At 44.2% G+C, this 23,372-nt stretch overlaps 1 protein-coding gene across 4 annotated transcripts in view; it reads left to right on the forward strand.

Moving 5' to 3' along the window:
- arhgef4 (Rho guanine nucleotide exchange factor (GEF) 4) overlaps nt 1-23,372 on the forward strand; it is a 494,960-nt gene that overhangs the window by 389,915 nt on the left and 81,673 nt on the right. For 3 of the 4 annotated variants that reach the window (XM_038817106.1, XM_038817107.1, XM_038817108.1), the window contains one exon: nt 8,661-8,800. In XM_038817106.1, the coding sequence (XP_038673034.1) occupies nt 8,661-8,800 (140 nt within the window). Of the gene's footprint in view, nt 1-8,660; nt 8,801-21,894; nt 22,278-23,372 lie in introns of those variants that run through there. The other variant, XM_038817109.1, reaches the window with a different exon arrangement.

Below are 23,372 nucleotides of genomic sequence, written 5' to 3' on the forward strand. Positions count from 1 at the left end.
TAATAGGAAAAATAAATCTCAAATCTTTCACTTCTTTTCTTTACCGCTGTCGCATTCTTTCTCACTCTAACCTTTTACAATCCTGATTTGATCTAATTAAGTTTAACTTACAGAGAATACCAACAGATACATATACCGTTGACACAAAATCCTAGTAATGTGATCCAACTCTTCTGCTGCATGCTAATGCTGATCCTTGCCAGATTCATTCATTGGTCGTGGGTGTCACTCGTATGGCCAACAATTACTGCCCATCCCTAGCCACCCGTGAGAACGTTGTGGTGAGCTGCCATCTTGAATTACACAGTCCATTTGATGCAGGTAGTCCCTGCTTGGGTGGAAGTTTCAGTAATGCTGAAGGGACAGTAGTGCTTTTCCAAGTCAGCATTAAATGTGACTTGGAGGGGAATTTACAGTTGGTGGTGTTCCCAAGTGCTTGCTCTCTTTCTCGGTCGTAGAGTTGGTGGGTTTGGGATGTGCTAAATCTTGATACGTTGTTGCAGTGTCTTGTAGATTGTAAACGCTGCTGCCACTGTATGTCAGTGGGGTAGAGCATGAATGTTTAAAACAGGGTACCAATCAAACAAACTGCTTTGTCCTGTGCGGTGTTGAGGTTTCTCGTGTTGAACTTATTGGTGCTGCACTCATCCAGGCAATTGGGCAGTATTCATCCACACTCTTGACTTGTGGCTTATAGATAATGGGAAGGTTTTGGGGAGTCAGACGGTGAGTCACTCACCACAGAATTTCTAGGCCAGGATTCCCCATTTGGGAGAATATAGGACGGGATCCTCCGATCGCCGACGCCAAAATCGCGTTTGCCGATCGTTCAGAGAATCCATTTTTACGTCGGGATCGGGGGCGGAACTATTTTTCCGATGCTCCGCCTGCTCAAAAACAGCATACTCGAGGAGTACGCCGCACACTGTCGAGACGGCCTCAGGATGTCACCTGAGGCCCTCCCCAGATGCTCCGCCCCCGATGGGCCGAGTCCCCGACGACGTGGACCGCGTGTCCTCTCTCTTTTCGGGGTCTTCAGTGCCACCACAGTCAAGGGTGGGGGTGCGAACCATTTCGCTGGCAGGGGTGGCTTCGGCGGGGAGTGGTGGGGGGGTGAAGAGGGGGGTTACAGGCTATGGCAGGCCGGGTCCACGCGCGGCCGGCCCCATGTTTTATGGCACGGCTGCAGCTGTGCACGTGCGCGGTCACGAACCCAGCCATACTGCGCCGTTTCAGCAGATAAAGCCAGGGGCTTCACATGACATGGCTGCTAGTCCCCCACCGCGCAGAGCATCATTGTGGGAGTGGCGTCAACATTTTGGTCGAAAGACCAGATACTGTGGACATGGCCGCAGAATCGGGGAATCCCGCCAGAGTTGAATTTTACGAGTTTTGTGACCCCCTTGTGGTCGTAAAGAAGTATGAAATTCCATATTCCCTGCCATGCAAATTTATGCATCTTCCCCAACTCCGCACCACATATCGGCAATGACCCCACCCCTCCATGCACCGCAAATTGGATCCGGCCACCCCCCAACCCCAAGGTAGCTCCCCATCCCCGGAGTTCTGGGTGCCCCCTACCCTGCGGACCCCTGCAATAGGGGGACACCTCCAGGAACACCTGTAATAGGGACCCTGTAATAGGGGGTCCTCTCACAGGGACCCCCTGCCTAAAGGAACCCCATCCACAGACCCCCCCCACACAGACAACGCCTCACACACAGACCCTCCTCTCCGCCCTCCCCAGAAAGATGCCCCCCAAACACACAGAGATCCCTGTCTGCAAGTTAGAGACCAGTCCAGACAGGGGCTGTGGTAAGAATTATAGCTGTAATACTTACACTGCAGCTCCATGTTTAAATGGATGAAACAGTTATGTTTCTGGACAATGCAACCTCAAGATGTACATGGTAGTGAATTCAGCGATGGTAATGCCATGAATGTCAAGGTGAAGGAGTGGTTAGGTTGTCTCTTATTGGAGATGGTCATGTGACATTTCTGTGGTGTGAATATTTTCTCCTATTTATCAGCTGAGTTTGAATATTGTCCAGGTCATTCTGCACTTGGATGTGGACTGCTTCAGTATCGGAGGGATTGCAAATGGTATTGAACATGATGCAATAATCAGCAGACAATGCAACTTCCAACCTCATAATGAAGCAAATATCATTGATGAAGCAGCTGAAGATACTTGGGCTTAGGATATGATCCTAAAGAACTCCAGAAGCGATGTCCCAGGGTTGAGATGACTGGCCTCCAACAATAATAATTCTTGCTAGGCAAGACTTCAGCTAATGGAGATTTTTTTCCAATCTCCTTTGGCTTCAGTTTTGCTAGGGCTCCTTAATGTCACACTCTGTCAAGTGCTGACTTGATTTAAAAGCAGTCACTCTCACCTCATCTCTGCAATTCAGCCTCTGTTGTCCATATTTGGACCCAGCTGTAAAGGGGACTGGAGACAAGTGGTCTTGTTAAATCCCAAACTGCATCAGTGAGCATGTGAGTAAATGCCTGTTGATAGCACGATCAATGATAACTTCCAATACTAATTATTGAAGGTTATTGCGATATTCAGTTCCTCGTTTTAACGTTTTGACACCTTTTGACTTAAAATCTCGGACCTGGCATTTTGAATGTACATGCTACTGAAATGTATGTTGCTTAGCGATGACCTCGGATTCATAATCTAAGATGTATGACTTCAAGATTTATTTGGGTTATTGTAAATAAGAAAATTGGCAAAACAGTATTGTTTATAATAACTCAGCTTACCCACATTAATACAACATTTCGGAATTTCTTCTATTATCATATGTGTATTTCCAGTACACACTTACAGACCTTGTTGTAACCTAGGTGACTAAATATTTGTGCCAAGTTTTACAGAAGCCTGCAAATTATAGGCCTGGTACATCTCTATATGAGGCGAGAAGATGGTGCTTGGTAAAATGTAGAACCTAAATGTGAGTCCTGAGTGAAGATATGAGGGGAAAAAACTCTTTGGGTATGATTCTCCGGCCTCCCAGCCCCGTGTCTCTTGACGGTGAGCCATTCGCTGGTGGCAGGATTATCTGCTCCCTCCGCTGTTAATAGTATTTCCCTTTGAAGCCATCCCATGCCGCCGGGAAACCCACGGATGGGTGTGCGTTGCCAGTGGGACCAGAGAATCCCGGCGCCAGCGAATGACCGGAGAATTCAGGCAATTTAGTTTTGTATCTTTTCTTGAAATTGCAACTTTACGAACCACTCTTAATTGTAAATCGAATGTTTTTCAAACACATTTTTAAAAAATGCATATAATAATAATCTTTACTGTCACTAGTTGCTTTACATTAACACTGCAATGAAGTTACTGTGAAAAGCCCCTAGTCGCCACACTCCGGCGCCTGTTCGGGTACACAGAGGGAGAGTTCAGAATGTCCAATTCACCTAACAAAAATGTCTGCGGAACTTGTGGCAGGAAACCAGAGCACCTGGAGGAAACCTACACAGACACGGTGAGAACGTGCAGACTCCGCACATTCAGTGACCCAAACGGGAATTGAATCCAGGTCCCTGGCGCTGTGAAGCAACAGTGCTAACCATTGTGCTACCACGCTGCCCATATTCAGCAGTAAAGCAATTTTCAGATATGCAATGGTTAGATAGAGAATATTCATTTTTGTAGATTGACTGTTCATTAGATTAATTCCCCTCCAACAAGTGAAGTTATAGAAATGATTAATGTGGACCATGTGACCTCTCCAGTCCCAAGTGCGTATTACCTCCTGAGATACAGAGTGAATCAGCATATACAAATTCTGACTGGTACATATCCCTTGATCTTTCACCCCTATCTCTCCTCCATATATCCAGAGCACGCCCTTCTTCCAACATCCTACAGTGGGCAGCAGCTTAGCGCTGTAACACCCTTCACAATGTAGGCATAGCTCTGCCTTGACCATGCCAAATCCCAGTGACTATATGTACCAGTCAGAATTTGTATATGCTGATTCACTCTGTATCTCAGGAGGTAATACGCACTTGGGACTGGAGAGGTCACATGGTCCACATTAATCATTTCTATAACTTCACTTGTTGGAGGGGAATTATTCTGATCCTCAGACCCTACACCTTGGGCCCTCGGATGGTCCTAGCATATGCACAATTCCAATTATCCGCTCTGTTCTCCCTCAAATGCCTTGTGACAAAAATGCACAATGACTCCACACAAAGTCTATTTATTTATCTTCTTAGAAACATTTTTGAAGCACCTTTAAACAAAAATACACATAGGTCTCAAACTATAAGATGATAGGTCACTCAAACCAAAGCCAGGGTGCAAACATTACTGGTGTGGTTTCGAGTTCCCTTTCATTTTGCACATGCACAACTCAGTAAAGCTCAGGACTATTTCTTAATTGGGGACAAATGTCTTAATTTGTCGACAAATGAAAAGAGATAACAAGAAACTGTAAATACTGGAAACAAAAACAAAAGATGTCAGTGGCAGAGATTCACTGATCCGGATGTCCCCAGTTCTGGCATTGGTGAGGACCCTTTGGACACAGGGGTCCTCATACAAGACCAAGAGTGTGATCATTCATCCAGATGTTAAAAATCAGCTGGTGGACTTCAGAAAAAAAAACCTGGAGGGATCAGTGGTACATAGATAATGGAATCCAACTGAATTTTCTTCCACTTAATTGGAACGTGTGATATTCTCCATCAGAGGTGGTGCTTTTCATCATGTAAAGACAAAAATCTACAGTGTGATGGAACAGAACCTAATACTGTATATGTTTATAAAAGAATCTATCCTAGCATTTACGTTAAGCAAGTAATTAGAATCTTCTTGCAAGAAGAGTGGTATAAAAGTAGGGAAGCCTTGTTACAACTGTATAGAACATTGATGAGACCTCACCTGGAGTACTGTGTACAGTTTTCATCTCCTTACTTGCATTGGAAGCACTTCAGAGAAGGTGACCGTGGCTAATTCTTGGGATGAAGGGGTGGCCTAATGAGGAAAGGTGCCTATACTCATTGGAGTTTAGAAGAATGAGAGATGATCTTAATTAAACATACAGGGCGCGATTCTCCCAACGGGAGACTAAGTGCCGACGCCGGAGTGAAAACCGGAGTGTTTCACTCCGGCGTCGGAGACCGCTCCTCGCCCCCTATTCTCCCACCCCCAGGAGGCTAGGAGCGGTGCCGCGTCAATTTTGCGTGCCGGGCCTTGGTGCCCGCGTCAAAGCGGCGCCGCATAAATGACGTGCAAATGATGTGCAAACTCCACACGGACAGCGACTCAGGGCCGGGATCGAACCCGGGTAATCGGCGCCATGAGGCAGCATTGCTAACCACTGTGCCGCCCTGAAACAAATAAGATTCTGAGGAAGCTTGACAGGGTAGATGCTGGACAGATGTTTCCTCTCATGGGGAAAGTACAATTAAGGATCACCATTTCAATATAAGGGATCTTCCAAATAAGACGGAGATGAAGAGGAATTTTGTCTCAGAGGATCGTTGGCCTTTGGAATTCTCTTCCACAGAGCACAATGGATCATTGAACAAATTCAAGGTTGAGTTAGACACATCTTTGATTCACAAGGAAGTCAAGGGAGGACAGGCAGGAAGGTGGTGTTGAGGCCACAATAAGATCAGCCATGATCATATTGAGTGGTGGGAGCATGTCGTTTAACCAAATAGCCTCCTCCTATTTCTTATGATCTTACCATGTAGCATCTTTCAAACCAGCATGTCCCAAAGCACTTTACAGAAAATGAAGTACTTCTGAAGTATAGTCATGTTTCTAATGTAGACACAACAGTCAATTTGCCCACACAAACGGTATTGTGATAATGACCAGGTAATTTATTTTTGTGATGCTGACTGCATAATAAATATTCACCAGAATATCGGGAATAACTCCCCTGCTTGTCTTCAAAATAGTACCAAGGGAGCTTTTATACCCAGCTGAGGGCCTCAGATTAATATTTCATCCAAAAAGACTGCACCTGTGACAGACCAGTACTCCATCAGTCCTGCACTGGAATGTCAGTTTTTATGCTCAAGTCCTGCAATGGGACCTTCAGATTCTGAGGCAGATCTAACATAGACATTTAAATATTGAAAATAAAGGTTACTGTTTCTGTACAGTCTCTTCATAAAAACTGCATATTTCCTGCATATTCTATTCTTGTTCCTGTTTTGTGCTGTGATTTCCACAGACAATATGGCCCCCGATAAGCCAAAGCACGTAATTGCCTGACTACCTTTAGACACCACCATCAAAATCCTATTAAGCAAACACTGCTGTTGAGCAGGCCGTGAAGCATGAACAAAATAGTGTTGGTTAATTGTCCACCACCTAGCATGCTCCACCTAGCTCAGAATGCACTTTTTTACACAAGATAATGAGTCCAAAATAGGTTTCGCCAGTTTGTAATTATTCGTTGCGAGTTCAAGGTGATTTGAAGTCAGATTCACCATTAATGGTTCTTGAATTCAAGCAAAAGTGTAAATTGTAATGGTGTGTAGCATAAAGCAAGAAGTGACCGAAGGCAACAGCTCCACCTGCACTGAGGACATAGTTAAAAATAAATGGCTACAATCGCACCAAATATTTATACCCGACAAACATCAAAAGTTCAATCCGATGTTATGAAATAAGGTTCCTCACTTGCATTGGGCTAGTGGGCCAAATGCCACTTGGGACACTTCTTGGAATCATAGAATTTACAGTGCAGAAGGAGGCCATTCGGCCCATCGAGTCTGCACCTGCCCTTGGAAAGACCACCCTACTTAAGCCTACACCTCCTCCCTGTCCCGGTAACCCAGTAATCTCACCTAAACTTCTTTGGACACAAAGGGCAATTTAGCATGGTCAATCCACCTAACCTCCATATCTTTGGACTGTGGGAGGAAACCGGAGCACCCGGAGGAAACCCACGCAGACACGGGGAGAACGTGCAGACTCCGCACAGACAGTGACCCAAGCCAGGAATCGAACTTGGGACCCTGTACCTGTGAAGCAAAAGTGCTAACCACTATGCTGCCGTGTAGCCTTGTGTGCCTGCATACCCAACTGCCTGAAAATAGGCTCAAAATCAAGGGTACAGGCTGTCTACCAAGCTTGGAGTTCACTGTTGAGACCCATAAACGCACTTGTCGGCACCGCTGTGTATCTTTCTCAGTGTACCACTGGTACTTTCTCCACCCCTCCCTATGACGGGTTGACCTCTTGAGGAGATGGCTCACCATCGCTGGCAGTGGGCTTTCCAGTTCCATTGAAGTCCTTTGGCAGGGCTCGACTCCAGCTGGACCAGATTTTCCCGCTGGCGGGATGGACTGGAGAAATCCCGCCAGTGGAGTCATCAATCAAGGCCAGGAGTGGGAACACAAGGATCAAAGATTCTCTGTCGCTGGCAACGTATTAATCCATCATTAGCCTTGTTTGAGGTCATGGAAGTCTGACATGTTTGATTGAAATGTGTTCCTCAATTGGAGAGTGAACTATCCATCTTTGATGATGATGTGTAACCAACCTTCACAACCACATATTTAGGGAGTTGGGCTGGGTGAAGAGCACTCAGAGGGTAGAGTTTTCATTTCTGGGTACCAATTGTGCCATTGGGGTGAAATGTGAGTCAGAACTGCAGAAGTGTTGGCGGCAGGACCTAAAGGGAGAATTTTGAGGATTTGTCCAATTGAGTGTTTATCTCATGGAGCTCCATTCAATTAAGGGTGATGGGTGGGCTCCTAATGCATAGGACCAATAGGAGGCCAGCCAGCACTAAAAGATTGGCAGGTCCACCTTCATCAACACCTCCATTGCTAGTTGCTGGCCACAACTGGGGGAAATAAGAAGTGTCAAAAGGGAATGCCATTAGAAAGGTGGGAGAAAGCTCTCCATTGTAATGGGCAGTGGCACTTTTGGAGCTATTTATTAGCATGGCACCTTTCCCATAGGTTGAAATCTCTGACTCTAATAGTCAACCATAATTTCACTGACAATCACCTGGCTTTCTGGGTATGCCCTACGCTGGCTGTAAAATGCAGGTGGTCTTACACCCTCAAAGGGTTTATTTGATACCCATTGCAGCAGGGTTGACAGCCAGACCCTACCTCCTTCAAAATCTCATGAAGGTGTGAATGTGTCATGGAACCAGCTAAATGAAATGTCCCTCTCATTTTTGGGACCCTTGCCTCTAGACTTGCCTCCATGGACCCTTGAAAAGTTTGCCCATAAATGTTTCTCACAAGGCACCAAAAATGTCACTTGCAGTAGCAACAGCAATTCCCTTGTCTATATCTGCTGCTCCAAACTACCTTCAGGCCTATGAGTCTCTGCGAGATCTACATTCCTCTAACTCAGGCCTATTGTGCATCCCTCACTTCATTTCCCCCATCACTGGAAGCCATGCATTTGTCCATGTGGGCCCCAAGCTTGGAAACTCCTTTCTAAAGCTCTTCACCTATCTCTGTCACCTCATTCATGACTCAATCTTAAATCTCTATGGCCAAGCAGTTGTTCCTTTGTCCTTCAATTTAATGTCAGATGTTGGTACCTAATTACATTCATGTGATGTGGCTTGGGATGTTCTATTACATTACAAGTTTTTTTAAGTTGTTTGTTGATTACAGGAATGTAAGTTGTCTTGTTTTTGTTCACATTGTAGTCATCAACGATGGCGCACCAGATAAGACTGCCTTTGCTGATGAAGCAGGAAGTGAGGAGGATTTGTATGAGGACTATCGGAGTGGAAATCACCGGTATGGGCACCAAGGAGGAGGAGGAGAGCAGCTGGCCATCAATGAGGTATTAAGCATTAGAGAATCAAGTAGAATATTGTACAAGTTGATTATCCTTTCTTCTTCTTCGATGATCACGCGCTAGCCCACTTAAGGAACTAGTGTCGCTGGTCATGTGTTCTGTGATTCCTTGCATGGCTGATGTGCCCGATCCTAGAGCCGCATGTCCGATCGCACATTTGGCAGATGTTTCCGGGAGATGGGATTGGTCCTTGGACTCAAGAGCACTGGTATCCCTTTCTCAGGCTCCCTTTCTGGACCTCCTCTAGCCATTGAGTGTTCTCAAAGAATTGTTTCCCTTCATTCAGGAGGTTCCCCAAGTAGGCCAAAAAGCAAACACATCCAAAATCCACACTTCTTATTAATACCCCCCTGCCCCCCACGACCTTTAGTGCGGAAGTCTAATTGTTTGTCTGCAACTGTGCTGAACATATCAAAATGAAACTTATCAGTTACCCTATAGTTATTACTTAGTGATACATCTTACTTTTCTAGCCAATTTATTTGCTTTAGAAGCGCTAGCCTTGGCTTAGGCAGTTGTCACGTAAGCTTATGTGCCTGAGCCAAGGCTAGCTTATGAAAACTGAAATTATCTGAATTTCAAAATGCAATCAGCCCTGAGGGTTTTGGACAAAGGACACTCAACCTATATGCTCAGATGTGCTAACCTGTTTTCTCCTCATGGTAATATTTTTAAAATTTATTCATTCATGGAATGTGGGCATCACTGGCTCGGCCAGCATTCGTTACCCATCCTTAATTGCCCTTGAGAAGGTGCTGGTGAGCCACCATCTTGAGTTGCTACTGTCCATCAACCAAGCTCTTCAATTAATCAATCAGTCAGGTGTTGCATTATGGCCTCCAGAGTAATGCAACAAAAGTATTGACAATCATACAATTATAAATATATTGCTCATCAAATTTTAAGCATGTTATATAGGCCAAACCTCGATGAATATTTATATAAAATGGAAAATAAAAATAGCCAACTTAGAAATCCTATTCACAGCCCATTTAATCAACCCTTCTTCAATTCAATTTAAATGACGGCAGAAATTTTTTTTTGTTTGCTTGCAAAACAATGTTTTACCCAAGGATGCTTACACATCAAAAATACGCTTTGATCTGTAGGTGATACTTGTCAAGTGGTTTATTGTATTTACTGCACTAGTACTGTAAAATGTATTGGTATATACTATATTATACCTCCTTTCTAGTGTGCAGGTATTACAGGCCAGGGTTTAGAGAACCCCAAAGTATATCATGGAGTTCACCTGACCCATAACTTTGAATAGATTTTGGTTATGTGGAGCACAAGGGCCCACTTTACAGGTGTGATGCAACAGAGAGTGAAAGTATGTTTAAACAAAAACAATGTTTATTCTATGAAATCCAGTTAACACTTTATAAACCCACAGTAAACATTTTAACAACTATCAACACCAATAATCCCCACAGATTACAATATTCTATGAGTAACCCTTAATCTTTCCTTGCAGCATCCATAAGACAAATACCCTCTTTAACACAGAGATCAGATTCAAATTTTCTACTGAGAGCAATTATCACTTTGAAATCCTCAAATTATCTGGAGACTATCTTTAGATTACAGAATGATCCTTATACAGCTGCTTGCTTTGCCTGCAGCTATCCAGCTCTGAAAACGAAACGAAAACTCACAGACACGCACCAGCTTTTGTTGAAAGCAACAGTAAAAACAGACAGAAAGCCCAGCACCACCCACTCTCTGACATCACTGCAGCCATTTGACAATCACCCATTTCTTAAAGGTACACCCACTACAGCTATTAGATAAACACCTATTTCTTAGAGGTACTCTCATATGACAAAGGCATGTTCGAAAAAAGCATCTGTTGATAAATGGATGACAGAGGAGTGTGGCACTATCTGGAACTTGTGTTTTCTTCTAGCATGGTACACTGTCAGGCTTGCAAGGCCATTGAATTTACCCTAGTGTCAAAAACATATGTAATTGAATAAGTACTCTTCAGTTCAATGTGATGCTAAAATTATGAATTTAATACAATGAAAAATTGTTGAGACTATTGGAAATTCTACATGATGGGAGTGAGAAATATCTTGATATATCGGGATTCTTTGCAATAGGTGTGAATGGGAATTGAATTATTGGACATAAAAACTCTTTTGGCGAATGCAAATGGAAAATGGTTTGGAACACTGGAATGCAATGAATGAAATTATCTGTATATGATGGATTGTGATTCTAGCCCTCTTTTGGGACAATCCCTGATCACACATGGCTCTCAGATGATTCCTCTCAATTTTAGATTGAGAACACTGCCAATCCTTGACCCTCGAGGGGCAACCTCCCCCATCAATAAAAGTTAGGATGAGCCCCTCCTCCCACTACCTCGGCATGAGGGTTACCCTGCCCCACATTCATCAATCTTTGTGGGCATCGGGCTATTGCCCCTCCCATCCTGGCTCCCACACACGTGAGCTTATGGGGTCACTGAGGGCCCCACATCTTTAGGGCTTCTCTTTTCAGTCCCCTACCTTTCAACCTCCCCCCCCCCCCCTTTAACCATAGATCCCCCTTTCATGGACATAGTTCCCCTCAGGTAAAACCCCTTGACAGCACCAACCTGGCACCTGGGCATTGCCCCTGACATTTTGGAAGTGGCAGGGTGCTAAGTTGGAACTGCCTGGGTGTGGAGGGTGGTGTTAGAAGCGGTGTCAGGGCAATGCTCTTCCCTGTCCTCGACCACCCAGAGGCTGCAATGGCCCCAGAGACCCCAAAGTGGCCCTCATGCCTCTACTTGTGGAGACCAGTAATTTGTGCCTGGGTGAGGCCTTGTTGGTGTGACTCCCAGCAACCGGTAAATGTGTCTCAACCTGGCCACTCATATGTAGATCAGCATAATGGCTTATTTAACTCTGATTATCTGGAACACGCCCAGCAAGGCACCTGGGTTGGATGTCTCACACATGGTTTTGTGTCCGGCGTCAAGCCCATTTTGGGCCTCTCCCGCGATGCTCCAAGCATTTGGGGTTGGTGCCAGGTGCAACACATTGGGAAAATCGCGCCCATTGTCTGTGTTTAACCATTCATGTGCTGATTCCAATGAAATAAGTCTGGCAGGCATGCTTGAAATTAAAAACAAAAAGAGGTGCACTCTTAATTGAGTTCAAAACTCACCCAGGTAAAGGGAGCAATATATATAAAGAGGTAATCCCATGCATCTCGATCTTTTGCAACCCACATTCACATCCACACAAGTATGCATAATTTACAAGCTATGCACGTAGGTAGTTGCTTTCTTAGCCAAATTAACCTTCAATGCTGGAAGGTAAAATAAGAGAGTTCACAGTTTGAGTCCTTTGCTGATCACTTTGGCATTCTGCAGAATATTTTCCAAATTCAAATTCAGATTCCATGCATTGAGTTGCATCTGCAATTGTCGAAGATAATTTGTTTGCAAAATGGTAATCCATCCCTTCCAAAAAGTTGCTGTTTCTTGCACCTGAGGCCCCTTTCAATGGAAATTCACTCCAGAAATTCAGATCTTTGAACTGTAAGGACTTCAGAGAGAAGGGAAAGGGAGAGTATTATAGCCTAATTGATAGATTTTCCAGATGACTCACTTTTTCTGTCTTTAACAACTTGTGTGCTGTGTTAAAGCAATTTCAAAATGGTTACCTAAGTAACATGACTGCTCTCTCCAAAAATATTTCAGGAGGATTTGTTCACCTGATGGTTGCTTTTAGTTCATAGCCATGTGCGGAGGGGGATGGTTGCGGGGTTGGTATTGGTGGTGGGGTGGAGGGGGGGCGGGGGGCGGGGAGATGGTGAGTAGATTCTGTAATGCGCCAGCCATTATCTCAGTTGTCTGGACAGCTGGTTCATGATGTGATCAACGCCAATAGCGTGGGTTTAATTTCCGTACCGGCTGAGGTAATTCATGAAAGCCCAATCTTTCCCCTCACCTGAGGAGTGGTGACCCTGGGGGTAAATCACCACCAGTCATCTCTCAAGGAGAGAGAGATTTATGGTCCTCTGGGTCAGTTAGCTCAGTTGGCTGGATGGCTAGTCTGTGATGCAGAGTGATGCCACCAGTGAGGATTCAATTCCCTTACCGGTTGAGGTTATTCATCAAAGTCCCGCCATCCTATCCTTCTCACTCACCTGAGATGTCATGATCCTCAGCTTCTGTCCTCCAGCCAGCTCTCAAAGGGGAGAGCAGCCGTCTAAGCCACAAATGAAGGAAGTGGGGGAGACAGATGGTGGGAAAAGCTGTGAAAATAAGAAATAACTTTATTTGTAAATATCAAACACACTTGAGCCATTACTCTGTAAAAACTAGATCCATTGGTTTTAACATTCAAAAATTCCTTGGATGCAGGAAAGGTTCCAGTGGATTGTGTTGTGGGTCAGGGTTTAGAGAACTCCAAAGTATATCGTGGAGATCATCAGACCCACGACTTTTACTAGATTGTGGTGTGGGGAGCACACGGCCCACTCTACAGGTGTGGTGCAGCAGAAATCTAAAAGTATTTTTTAAAGCAAAATAATGTTTATTCTATGAACTCAGTTGACCTTTTTAAAACATACAGTGAACATCTGAGAAACCATCAATTCAAATACAACCCCCAAAGAATACAACACTATAAGTAATCCTTAAGCTTTCCTTTTAACATCCATAAGACAAAAACCCTTTTTACAGAAGAACATCAGGTTTAAATTCTCTACTGAGAGCAGTTATCACTCTGAATTCACCAAATGATCTAGAGATAGTGTTTAGATGACAGAGATCAAAATTTCACCTTCTTTGGCTGGCTTCAGCTCCAACACTAAAACAAAACCAAAAAACACAGACACACCCAAGCTTTTCCTCAAAGTGAAACTAAAAAGCAGAGCCAGAACTCAGCTCCACCCACACTCTGACATCACTGTAGCCACGTGAGCAGACAAACATGTCTTAAAGTGACATTCCCATGACACCTCCCCCCACGAGAAAAAAATAAACCATCAACTTCAAGATGGTTTCATTTTTCACCTTTTCACTATCTTTTAAGAAATGCAGACAGTAAATATGCTTTTTTGTTTCAAAAAACAACACACACAAACAGCTAAAATGACATAGTCTATTTTAGTTCTTCTCCATCCACTGAACCAGCTTCTCGATTGACAGTCTTTTTGGACAAGAAGGTTTCTGCACGATCCATCCATTTCTCTACGCTTCGGCATTTCACTTTAAAGTCAGATACTTCAGTTCAATCTGATCACAGAGTCCCTTGTAATTCTCCAACACAGGAGCATTAGTTATCACAGCTTTCAGGCAGTTAAATGAATGTTGAAACTCCGCTGGCCACTGAAATTTTTGACGTTTCTTCAGCAAGTCCATCAGTGGAGCAACCACGCTACAAAAATTTGGCACAAATGATTGATCAAATCCACTCATGCCAAGAAATCGCATTATTTGCCGTCGTGTCGAGGTTATCGGAAACTCCCCATTAACCTTTGTTTTCACATCCCGTGGGACCATTCGACCCATCCGATTGTATGGAAAAGGAAAATGACTTGGGCTTTTCCAAATTCACTTCTGGCTAGGTTTAACACCAAGCCCGCCTCCTGAAGCCAATTGAATAACTCCATCAGATGTTTTAAATGTTCTGTCCATGTCTGGCTAAAAATTACCCAGATCGTCAATGGATACCACACAATTGGGTAATCCTGAAACAACTTTGTTAGTTAGCTGTTGAAATGTGGCTGGGATGTTTTCATGCCAAAAGGCATAACTTTGAATTTGTACATACCATCTGGAGTCACAAAAGCTGAAATCTCCTTCGGCCTTTTGAGAAAGGAACCTGCCAGTAACCTTTAAGTAAATCCAATCTGGAAATAAAAGCGGATTGTCCCACCTTCTCAATGCAATTATCCAAACGTGGGATCGGATAAGAGTCTGTTTTTGTAACTGCATTGACCTTTCTAACGTCCACACACAACCATTCGGTACCATCCAGTTTTGGTACCATCACTATGGGTGAGCTCCATTGGCTGCAACCCACTACAATTATACCATTTTTAAGCATACTTTCAATATCTTTGTTAACCTGTGCCAATTTTAAAGGGTTCTTTGATTGGAACAGCATTTCCCACATCTACATCATGTATAGCCATTTTAGTGCTTCCCAACTTATCTCCACAATCTTGCCCATGTGATATCAATAACTCTTTCTGGTCAATCCTTTTTTCCTCTGGAAGGTAACTCAACAATTTATCCCAATTTTTAAGAACATCCTCGTTTTCCAATTTAATTTGAGGTATGTCAAATTCAAAGTCACCTGGATTTGATTCGTCACTTTGAGTTAGAATCACTAAAACCTTCTCCGTTTGCTCTTCTTCCCTTTCAAAGTACCTTTTAAGCATGTTCACACGACACACTCGGTGAGTCTTTCTTCTATCTGGTGTTTTTACCACATAATTCGCCTCACTTAATTTCCTTTCAATCTGATGAGGTTCACAAAGCCTTGGTTTTAAAGGTTCTGCAAGGGCCATTCTTACTTTTCTCCTTTCTGCTCTCTCTTCTTTTTACTCTCTATTTCTTTCTCTCTTTTTCTTTTTCCTCTCTCTCTTTCTCTTTTTATTTTTTCTCTCTCTTTCTCTCTCTTTTTCTTTTTTCTCTCTCTCTTTTTTTTCTGTTTGGGCTATTGTTTCTTTTTCTCTCATTTCGTATTCAAGCTGTTTTAATTATTTTTCATGTTCAAGTTGCCTGATTTGTAACTGAAGTTTTGCCATTTCTAACGCGTTAGACTGTATCTCAAGCAATTTTAAATGCTCAGCTACCACTATAAGTACCTCATCTTTTCGTACCTTGGCAGGTAATGTTAAATCCAATGTATTTGCCAAATCTAACAGTCTGTTTTTAGTCTCTGTCCGTAAGGTACTGCGTGTGACCATCTCTAACCCAAAAAACTTCTGAACCTCTAAAAGAGCCATTATCCACAACACACTCCCTACTTAAACTAAAATACCACACCGGAAAAGCTACCACAATATGCTCATCCCTCACCGTCTAAGCCAACCCAATAGGTAGACTTTTATCCCCCTTGAGCCCACAATTTGTTATGGGCCAGAGTTTAGAGAACTCTAAAGTATATCATGGTGATCATCAGACCCACGACTTTTACTAGATTGTGGTATGGGGAGCACAAGGCCCACTCTACAGGTGTGGTGCAGCAGAAATCTAAAAGTATTTTTTAAAGCAAAGCAATGTTTATTCTATGAACTCAGTTAACCTTTTTAAAAACATACAGTGAACATCTTTGAAACCATCAATTCAAATACAACCCCCAAAGAATACAACACTATAAGTAATCCTTAAGCTTTCCTTTTAACATCCATAAGACAAAAACCCTTTTGACAGAAGAACATCAGGTTTAAATTCTCTACTGAGAGCAGTTATCGCTCTGAATTCACCAAATGATCTTGAGATAGTCTTTAGATGACAGAGCTCGAAATTACACCTTCTTTGGCTGGCTTCAGCTCCAACACTAAAACAAAACCAAAGAACACAGACACACACAAGCTTTTCCTCAAAGTGAAACTAAAATGCAGAGCCAGAGCTCAGCTCCACCCACACTCTGACATCACTGCAGCCACTTGAGCAGACAAACATGTCTTAAAGTGACATTCCCATGACAGTTGAAAAAATGCTAATGTAACATACTTATTCAAAAAGGGAGAGTGACAGAAACTAGGAAGCTATAGACCAGTTAGTTTAACATCTGTTGTTGGAAAATTGTTAGAATCCATTATTGAGGAAGTAATAACAGGACATTGAGAAAGTTAAAAAGCAATCCATCAGAGGTGTAGATTGTGTTTGACTAATTTGCTGGTGTTCTTCGAAGATGTAACAAGCCAAGCGAATAATAAGGATCCTGTAGATGTTGTATATCTGGATTTCCAGAAGGCATTTGATAAGGTGCCGCAAAAAAGGTGAATGCACAAGATAAGATCACATGGGATTAGGGATAATTCATTAGCTTGGATAGAAAACTGGCTAACTGGCAGAAGGCAGAGAGTTGGGATAAATGTGCCATTTTCTGGTTGGTAAGCTGTAACTATTGGGGTGCCACAAAGTGTGGTTCTCGGGCCCTAACTATTTACAATCTCTATTACTGACTTAGATACAGGGATAGAAGGTACATTAGCCAGATTTGCAGATGATAGTAAGTTGCAATGATGAAATAAGAAATTTACAAATGGATATAGATAAGTTAGGTGTGGGTCAAAGTATGGCAGATGGAGTTCAATGTGGATAAAATGAGATTTGGTGGGAAAAATGGAAAGGCAATTTATTATCTAAACGGAGAAAACCTTCAGAGTGCTTCGCTGCAGAGGGATCTGGTGTGCACAAAACTAGCATGCAGGTATACCAGCCGATAAGGAAGGCAAATGGAATTTTGGCTTTTATAATCTTTATTATCACAAGCAGGCTTACATTAACACTGCAATGAAGTTACTGTGAGAAGCCCCTAGTCGCCACATTCTGGCATGTATTCGGGTACACAGAGGGAGAATTCAGAATGTCTAATTCACCTAACAGCACATCTTTCGGGACTTGTGGGAGGAAACTGGAGCACCCGGAGGAAACCCATACAGACACAGGGAGAACGTGCAGACTCTGCACCGACAGTGACCCAAGCTGGGAATCAAACCTGGGACCTTGGCGCCGTGAAACAACAGTGCTAACTGCTGTCTTACATAGGTAATGGAATAGAGTATATCAGTCAGGAGGTGTTGCTGCAACTGTACAAAGCATTGGTGAGATCACATCTGGAGTTTTGTGTACCGTATTGTTCACCTTATTTGAGGAGGGATGTAGTTGCATTAGAGGAAGTTCAGAGGAGGTGCACTAGATTGATTCCAGAGATGAGGGGTCTATCTTATGAAGAGAGATTGAGCAGTTTAAGCCTAAACTCTCTAACGTTTAGAAGAATAAGTGGAGATCTAATTGAGGTATACATGACAAAAAAGTTACTGACATGGAGCAGATGTTGCCTCTAGTAGGGCAATCTAGAACAAGAGGTCATAGTTTTGGGATAAGGGGTATCAGATTTGATGGACAGATTTTGAATTAGTAATGGTTTGAAGGGTTATGCAGAATGGATAATAAAGTAGAGCTTAGGCCGAGAGGAGATCAGCCATCATCATATTGAATTGCGGAGCGGACTCAAGGGGCTGAATTGTCTACTCTTAGTTCTGAAGTTCTTTTGTTCTGCCTCTGCTGGCGAGGTAGTCTTATCAAATGCCAATGTTATGTTCAGTAAATTTAAGTGAATCCCTTTGAAGTGGTTCTTCAGATCTTAAAGTGTGAAATTCCAAACAATGATGTTGTGGTATGTTTGAATTGCAATTCACATTAAAACTTTCTATAAAACTGGTCATCTTACAATGCCAGATATCAGGTGACTTGTGACAGTCATCTTTAGTCAGTGTCTTTTCTTGTCTTTAAAAAGAATTTTTAAAAGGTTGAACATAAATTTGGTCAGCTGATGAAATGATGGATTGATATCACTCATGCACAACTCACATCATCAGGACACAATAAGTACACTGATCTATGCAGACTTATGATTCTCCAACAAAAATACAACTGTATTTAGTGATGGCAACATATTATGAGACTATAATGATAACACAATTTTGATCAATCACAAATGCAAAGTTCAATTGGTTTTTTTTCAACTCAATCAATTTGATTAAAGAAAATGATAACTTGAATTTTGCAATGCCATCCACAGCATCACAACATCTCAAAGTGCAATATTCCCAATGAAATATTTTTGAAAGTGCAAATTTTGTTGTTTTGCAGGGAAACAGTAATTAATTTGCACATAGCAAGGTCCTAAAAGCAGCAATGGGATTAATGACCAGACAACCAGCTTCTAAATGCTATTAGATGAAGAATAAATATTTGCCAGGACACTGAGTGAACTTCCCTGCGCTTCTTCAAAAATAATTTGTGATTTCTTACATCCACCTGAAAAAACAGGGCTGGGCCACAAGTTAACACCTCATTCAAAAGACAGCAACTCCTACTGTGCAGCACTCCCTCGGTATTGCAGTGATGTGGCAACCTGCATTATGTGCTCAAGTCTTTGGCTGTGTCTTGAATCCATGACTGCTTAACTGAGAGGTGAGGGTTCTAGTTCCGCACCAAGACTTACGATTGAGCATGGTAGCACAGTGGTTAGCACATTTGCTTCACAGGGTCCCAGGTTTGATTTCCTGCTCGGGTCACTGTCTGTGCGGAGTCTGCACATTCTTCCCGTGTCTGCGTGGGTTTCCTCCGGGTGCTCCGGTTCCCTCCCACAGTCCAAAGATGGGCAGGTTAGATGGATTGGCCATGCTAAATTGCCCTTAGTGTCCAAACAGTTCAGGTGGGGTTACTGGGTTACAAGGATAGGTTGGAAGTGTGGGCTTAAATGGGGTGCTGTTTCCAAGGGCCAGTGCAGACTCGATGGGAGAATGGCTTCCTTCTGTACTGTAAATTCTATGATTCTATGAACTGATTTAACCAAATGGGAGGAATGCCACAATGGATGCATCCAACATTGCGTCATTGCTGAGTGCAGGATTCCTGTAACTGTGTCGAGTGCACACTTTCAGATAAACATAACATAATAAGTGTAATTTCTGTTGATATCAAAAGAAATTAAGAAGAGGAGACATGAAAAATGGACTATGAACTGTCTTACTCAATCGCATTAAGTTAAGGTCTACACCATTATCTCTTGCTGCTGTCCAATGGCGCTTTGATGACACGACTCTCAAATGTTCCTCTGTCTCTGAATTCAGCCTCACGACTGGGCGTTTGACCTCGTCCCTGCCTCTATTAGATAGAGTGGTGTAATTATCTTCTGAAAGGTAATTAGAGGAGGCACATTTAAATGTTAATCACGAATTACACTCAAGTTCAGGCCCCTAAATTTAGAATCCATTAGCACTGCCAGAGTTGGCAAGATGCCCACCTTTTTATGAAATCTAAAAATTGCAACTTGACAATTCTTCCAGAAAAAGAAAATATAACTGACCTTGAATTTTCTGATAGGCTTAACCAGGCTTTAGTAGGGGTTCAGGTGGCCAGGAGCTGGGGGGCCTTGCATAAGCTAAACCTCACAAGGCTGGTGGAGCAAATGGAGGAGGAGTTTAAGAGGTGGGACATGCTGCCGCTGTCTTTGGCGGGTAGGGTGCAGTCAGTCAAGATGACGGTGCTCCCGAGGTTTCTGTTCCTGTTCCAGTGCCTCCCCATCCTTATCCCGAAGGCCTTTTTCAGGTGGGTTAACAGGGGCATTACGGGGTTTGTGTGGGCACACGGGACTCCAAGGGTGAGACGGGTGTTCTTGGAGTGGGGCAGGGATGGGGGGGTGGGCTGGCATTGCACAACCTCTGTGGGTATTATTGGGCTGCCAACGCAGCGATGGTGCGTAAGTGGGTAATGGACGGGGAGGGGGCGGCATGGAAGAGGCTGGAGATGGCATCCTGTGTGGGTATGAGCCTGGAAGCGCTTGCAACGGCGCCGCTGCCGCTCCCTCTGACGGGGTATACCACGAGCCCGGTGGTGGCAGCTACCCTCAAGATTTGGGGGCAATGGAGGCGCCACAGGGGGGAGGTGGGGCCCTCGATGGGGTCCCCCAATACGGGGGAACCACCGGTTTGTTCCGGGATGAATTGATGGCGGGTTCCTGAGTTGGCACAGGGCAGGTGTCAGGAGGCTGGGGGACCATAGACGGGAGGTTTGCGAGCCTGGGTGAGCTGGAAGGGAAGTTCAGGCTCCCCCCGGGAACACCTTTAGGTACATGCAAGTAAGGGCGTTTGTTAGGCGGCAGGTGGCGGGGTTCCCCCTGCTGCCACAGCGTGGGGTCCAGGACAGGGTGCTCTCGGGGGTATGGGTTGGAGAGGGGAGGATCTCGGAAGTGTACCAGGTGTTGCAGGAGGTAGACGAGGCCTCGGTGGAGGAGCTGAAAGATAAATGTGAGGAGGAGCTGGGTGAGGAGATTGAGGAGGGGACGTGGGCGGATGCCCTAGAAAGGGTGAACTCCTCCTCTTCGTGTGCGAGGCTTAGCCTCATACAGTTTAAGGTACTGCATAGGGCTCATATGACCGGGACAAGGATGAGCCGGTTTTTTGGGACCGAGGACATGTGTATTAGGTGCTTAGGGAGCCCAGCAAACCATGTCCACATGTTCTGGACATGCCCAGCGCTGGGGGAATTTTGGAAGGGCGGTATCGAGGGTGGTAGGATCCAGGGTCAATCCAGGCTGGGGACTCGCAATATTTGGGGTTGCAGTGGAGCCGGGAGTGCAGGAGGCGAAAGAGGCTGGTGTTCTGGCCTTTGCGTCCCTAGTAGCCCGGCGGAGGATTCTTCTTCAGTGGAAGGACGCGAGGCCCCCAAGCGTGGATGCCTGGGTCAACAATATGGCGGGGTTTATTAAATTGGAGAGGGTGAAATTAGCCCTAAGGGGGTCAGTGCAGGGGTTTTTCAGGAGATGGCAACCATTCCTAGATCTCCTGGCAGAATGGTAAAAACAAAAGGTCAGCAGCAGTAGCAACCTGGGGGGGGGGGGAGAGGAGGGGGGCTGTCTCTTTGTTTTTGTTTTGGGTTGAATATCTGTTTTTTGCCAATGACGGGCGTTAATTTATTGTTTCTCTTTTGTATTTACGGCGGGGGGATTCTGTTTTTTATTTTTTTTGTTCTTAGAATTTTCTGTTATTTTCTTTTTTGTGAAAATTTGAATAAAAATTATTTTTAAAAAAAACCATGCTTTAGTAGTATTGGGGGAAAACAACGCAAGAAAAATCAGAACTTCACGGAAGTCAGGTTATAAAATGAAGCAGCACTCATAAAAAAGCTTTCAGTCCGATTGCCTAGCCCTCAAACACAGAAACTTTACACAGCACTCAATGAGTTAAATCTCGCAGATTTGCCTCGCACCAAGTCACTTTCAACCATTACCCCGTCAAGCTGCTGTGATAAAGATTTCTTGTAAAAATAAGAAACAAGGCAATGAAGCAGTTAACAAAATTATGCATATATAATTTCTAAAAAAAAATTTAGCAGTACATTGGAAAGCCCCCATCCCCTAAAAAATGAAAAGACCTGGAATTCAATTTCAGTGATGTATTAAAACAACGATAAGTGGTGTATCTCGTTAAAAGAACAGTTGTCTTTGGTACCGTTTTTGGTACCGTGTTGTAATGAGCACCATTGTTTCCCTAAGCCCTTGTGGGCAGTGCTCCCAGCCCTGACCCTCAGGGTCCCAAGGCAGGAACCATCCATCTTACCAGTGGCTGCAATCCTATTTACCGAATAGGCATTTTACTGAAGGACTGAGCAGCCGTGAACCATTTGTGAGCAAAGCTGTACTTTCCAGAAGGATAAAGACCGCCATCGGTTTCTGTTCATGCAAACAGGAGAGAGCTCGAGACATTTACAGTAAGTGGGCACACATGAATGATATAATCTGCCATGAAAGCGTCAAGCACTGTTCTTTCTTCCTTTGCAGTGTTGCATTGTACTGTGTTCGCCAGTAAATTTCTGTTGTAGCTTCATGCTTGTGAATGGCGAATATTGTTGAACAGCTCCCGACTGCAGTCGTTCTCTTTGTTGTTTTATTAGGGATATATTTCCAGTAAGTTCATCAACCCTTACAGCCGTTAAAAATATTTTTGAAATTTTATTTCCTTCTACTCTCTTTTTTAATTCTATGTTCATCCACATGAAAGGTGTCATGTAAAAAAGCACCTTTTTTCTCAGGCATTTGAACATTGTGATCTCTAAGATGAGGTGCAAAGCGGATAGACACCAAGGAGCGATCTCCCGGCCGCATCTCACCCGAATGGGGCAGCAATGCGGCTGGTAGAGGCCATCCCCGGGCTTCCCAACAGTCGTTACGCCTCGCGAGATCTAACCAGATCCAGCGAGGCATCACAATCTGGGTTCCGCCCAAAATGGGCAGGACCCAGTCTTGCACAGCTAAGTGGGATTGGACATGTACCCAGCATTCATCTTCCTCCCCAGGGAGACGCCAGCTGGGCGATGATTAGTTCTTTAGATGATTAGATGATTAGCAAACGTGGACCATTGGAAGCCCATGGATGGTCAGGTACAGGGCAGAGTGGCTCTCACTTTCACCTGGCACTCAGGCACCTTGGTACTGCCAGTCTGGCACCTTGGTACTGTCACCCTGGCACTGCGACCCAGGCAGGAGCACAGCCAAGGGTTAGAATCTGAGGGGGGCTATGCCCTTGAAAGGAGGGATGAGGGGGTATGAAGGGTGGGGGGGAGGGGGGGGAGGGTGAAGGGTGGGTATGACGTGGCCTCCAGAAGGTTTGTGGGGTGGTGAAGGGTGTTGGTGCTAGAAGCAGGGAAGGAGGGGTTGGCATAAGACTGTGTGGGAAGGACTGAAAAGGATGGGGGAACCTCAACGACCCCATAGCTGGGGTGTCCTCACTTGGGGGGGAGTGGGGGGGGGGGGGGGGGCGGTAGTAGTGCCTGCATGTGTGTGTGGTGACATTGCCCACAGGTAGG

The sequence above is a fragment of the Scyliorhinus canicula genome, chromosome 13 (assembly GCF_902713615.1).
Source record: "Scyliorhinus canicula chromosome 13, sScyCan1.1, whole genome shotgun sequence".
Classification (NCBI taxonomy): domain Eukaryota; kingdom Metazoa; phylum Chordata; class Chondrichthyes; order Carcharhiniformes; family Scyliorhinidae; genus Scyliorhinus; species Scyliorhinus canicula.